This window comes from Salvelinus sp. IW2-2015, linkage group LG16 (genome assembly GCF_002910315.2).
Source record: "Salvelinus sp. IW2-2015 linkage group LG16, ASM291031v2, whole genome shotgun sequence".
Classification (NCBI taxonomy): Eukaryota; Metazoa; Chordata; class Actinopteri; order Salmoniformes; family Salmonidae; genus Salvelinus; species Salvelinus sp. IW2-2015.
This window is the reverse complement of record NC_036856.1, coordinates 35,081,530-35,085,520: the sequence shown is the minus strand read 5'-3', so window position 1 is coordinate 35,085,520 and position 3,991 is coordinate 35,081,530. Positions and strand designations below refer to the sequence as shown.

General features: G+C 45.8%; 1 protein-coding gene across 1 annotated transcript in view; it reads left to right on the top strand.

Annotated features, from left to right (window-relative positions):
• pde4ba (phosphodiesterase 4B, cAMP-specific a) overlaps positions 1 to 3,991 on the top strand; it is a 316,345-nt gene that overhangs the window by 49,338 nt on the left and 263,016 nt on the right. Inside the window, 1 exon segment of the mRNA XM_024004404.3 lies at positions 2,760 to 2,855. Within this exon segment, the coding sequence (XP_023860172.2) occupies positions 2,814 to 2,855 (42 nt within the window). The 5' untranslated portion in view covers positions 2,760 to 2,813.

Sequence of the window (3,991 nt, the reverse complement as noted above, 5' to 3'; positions counted from 1 at the left end):
ACACACATAAACAAGAACACACACATAAACACACACGCACACATAAACACGCACACACACACACACACACATAAACACACACACAACACACACGCACAAACACACATAAACACACATGCATCTTAAACTACATGGATAACATGAACAGCTCTTCTCTGAAACACACAGGTTGTGTGTGTTACAGTACACAGACAGACCGGATGATGATCACTGAGTCAGGAGTCAGAACAAGATAGTGTATAAACAAAGGATCTGAACAAATGAGAGCTAACAGAGAGCCATTTAGGAGAACAGAGCAGAGCTTCTCCACACCACATACTGAGTGAAACTGTAAGGACACGAGTTGCGCAGCACTGTGATCCTGACTGAAACTGACCAGGTTTTTCCAACATTAGCATAACTCACTCTTCAAATCAAATTGTATTTGTCACATGCGCCGAATACAATAGGTGTAGACCTAACAGTGAAATTCTTACTTACCAGCCCTTAACCAACAATGCAGTTAAGAAAAATATGTGTTAAGTATAAAATAGAATAGTTAAAAATAATTAAAGAGCAGCAGTAAAATAACAATAGCGAGGCTATATACAGGGGGTACCAGTCGTCTGAGTAGCCATTTGATTAGCTGTTCAGGAGTCTTATGGCTTGGGGGTAGAAGCTGTTGAGAAGCCTTTTAGACCTAGACTTGGCGCTCTGATACCGCTTGCCATGCGGTAGCGGAGAGAACAGTCTATGACAAGGGTTGTTGGAGTCTTTGACAATTTTTAGGGCCTTCCTCTGACACCGCCTGGTATAGAGGTCCTGGATGACAGGAAGCTTAGCCCCAGTGATGTACTGGGCCGTACACACTATCTCCTGTAGTGACTTGCAGTCGGAGGCCGAGCAGTTGCCATACCAGGCAGTGATGCAACCAGTCAGGATGCTCTCGATGGTGCAGCTGTAGAACTCTTTGAGGATCTGAGGACCCATGCCAAATCTTTTCAGTCTCCTGAGGGGGAATAGGTTTTGTCGTGCCCTCTTCACGACTGCCTTGGTGTGCTTGGACTATGGTAGTTTGTTGGTGATGCAGACACCAAGAAACTTGAAGCTCTCAACCTGCTCCACTACAGTCCTGGGAAAGGGCAGTGTGGAGTGCAATATAGATTGTATCATCTGTGTATCTGTTGGGGCGGTATGCAAATTGAAGTGGGTCTAGGGCTTCTGGGATAATGGTGTTGATGTGAGCCATGACCAGGCTTTCAAAGCACTTCATGGCTACAGACGTGAGTGCTACGGGTCGGTAATCATTTAGGCAGGTTACATTAGTATTCTTGGGCACAGGGACTATGGTGGTATGCTTTAAACATGTTGGTACTACAGACTCAGACTGGGAGAGGTTGAAAATGTCAGTGAAGACACTTGTCAGTTGGTCGGAGTATATGTCCTGGTAATCCATCTGGCCCTGCGACCTTGTGAATGTTGACCTGTTGAAAGGTCTTACTAACATTGGCTACGCAGTGCGTGATCACACAGTCGTCCGGAACAGCTGATGCTCTCATGCATGTTTCAGTGTTACTTGCCTCTAAGTGAGCATAGAAGTAATTTAGCTCGTCTGGTAGGCCACTGGGCAGCTCATGGCTGTGCTTGCCTTTGTAGTCTGTAATAGTTTGCAAGCCCTGCCACATCCGACCAGCGTCAGAGCCAGTGTAGTACGGTTCAATCTTAGTCCTGTATTGACGTTTTGCCTGTTTGGTGGTTCGTTGGAGGGCATAGCGGGATTTCTTATAAGCTTCTGGGTTAGAGTCCCACTCCTTGAAAGAAGCAGCTCTAGCCTTTAGCTCAGTGCGGATGCTGCCTGTAATCCATGGCTTCTGGTTGGGGTATGTACGTACGGTCACTGTGGGGATGACGTCATCAATGCACTTATTGATGAATCCAGTGACTGATGTGGTGTACTCCTCAATGTCATCGGAAGAATCCCGGAACATATTCCAGTCTGTGCTAGCAAAACAGTCCGATAGCTTAGCATCTGCCTCATCTGACCACTTTTTTCCTCTGTTTCTTACTGTTGATGTGCTTTGCTGACCTTGCCCTGTTTCCTCACACAGATCCTCTGGCGTAGGGCTAGAGTTAGTCTACACCTGTTGTTTAAGAAGCACGACAAATAACATTTGATTTGAGTGCGATGGGAGAGTGAAGACCTAGGATTTTCCTCTTACTGTCCTCTTACTGTCCTCTCACTTTCCTCTCACTTTCCTCTCACTTTCCTCTCACTGTCCTCTCACTGTCCTCTCACTGTCCTCACACTGTCCTCCTACTGTCCTCTCACTGTCCTCGCACTGTCCTCTCACTGTCCTCTCACTGTCCTCTCACTGTCCTCTCACTGTTGGACCAGCATTCCAGGTGAAGCTGGTTGAGAGAATGCCAAGAGTGTGCAAAGCTGTCATCAAGGCAAAGGGTGGCTACTTTGAAGAATCTCAAATAGAAAATATATTTTGATTTCTTTAACACTCTTTTGGTTACTGCATTGTGTTATTTCATAGATTTGATGTATTCACTATTATTCTACAGTATAGAAAATAGTCAAAAATAAAGAAAAACCCTTGAATGAGTAGGTCTGTCCAAACTTTTGACTGGTACTGTATATATCAATAATGGAACCACTCTTGTTTTTATTTTACTATCTATATTTTATAGAATACTAAACAACTACACAAACTAAGTCCTCTTTGGACTCTACAACAGTAACACGTATGTGTGTGTGTATTGTGTTGTTCCAGGTGTGTATGTGAAGCTGGCTGCTGTGTAACAAAGTGAGGAATACTCCACGGAAGATGAGGAAGAGCAGGAGTGTGCTGACGGTGTCTCCGAATGATGTAAGTAACAACATTCCTTCAACATTCCAACAACGTTCCAACAACATTGCCACAAGGTTCCAAGAACACTCTCATTCCCACCCTTGAATTCATCCCAGAGTGGCTTAGGATAAATTCAGAGAGAGAGAGAGAGAGAGAGAAAGAAAAAGGAGGAGAGGGAGAGGAGGAGAGGATAGAGAACAGAGAGCAGAGAGAGAGAGAGAGAGAGGAGAGAGAGAGAGAGGAGGGTGATAAAGGGAGAGAGAGAGAAGAGAAGGAGAGAGAGAGAGAGAGAGAGAGAGAGAGAGAGAGAGTAGAGGAGAGAGAGAGAGAGAGAGAGAGAGAGAGAGAGAGAGAGAGAGAGAGAGAGAGCAGAGGGGGGGGTGGTCGGGTGGGTGGGAGAAAGAGTAAGGAGGGAGAGAGAGGAAGGAGATGAGAAGGAAATATAAAAAGGCTCCACTCCGTAGTCTAGTGATAGCAGTAAGAGAGCACGCTTCTTTGATCTAACCTGTAAACAGCTCAGGGACAGGGTAGACTGGAAAAAAAAACAGACAGCCTCATGTTGGCTCATCTCTCAGCCTTATCCTACTCTCTGTTCTCTCCACTCCTGTACCTCCCTCTACTTCTCCTACTAGATGGACAGTAGATAAAGGTGTGGGTGTAGTGTTACGTTGCTGTAGACAGCTTTGGCATAGTCAGCCAGATGAGCCTTATCTCCATCTCGTATCTCTCCTTTTCTCTCCCCTTATGCATTTTTCAGCATCTCATGCAACACGCATTCTATTCAATGTCTCCTCCTGTCGCTGTCACATGTCCTTGCATCCTGTCACTAATCCTTGCTCTCCCTTTCTCTTCCCTTCCTCACTAAACTTATTGTTCCCTTCCTTCTTGCTCTTCTTTTTCTAATTATTTCCCTTTAACCCTATGATTGCTCTCCTCCTCTCTTTCTCTCTTTCCCTCTCCCTCTCTCTTTCCTCTCTCTCTCCTCGCTCTCTCCTTCTCTCTCCTCTCTCTCTTCCCGCTCTTTCCCCTCTCTCTCCTCTCTCTCTCTTCTTGTAGAGGTATCCTCTCTCCTCCCCCCTCTCTCTCACTCTCTCTCTGACTCTCTCTCCTCCCTCTGTAGAAGTATTCTCATCTCCCCCCCCCCCCCCTCTCTC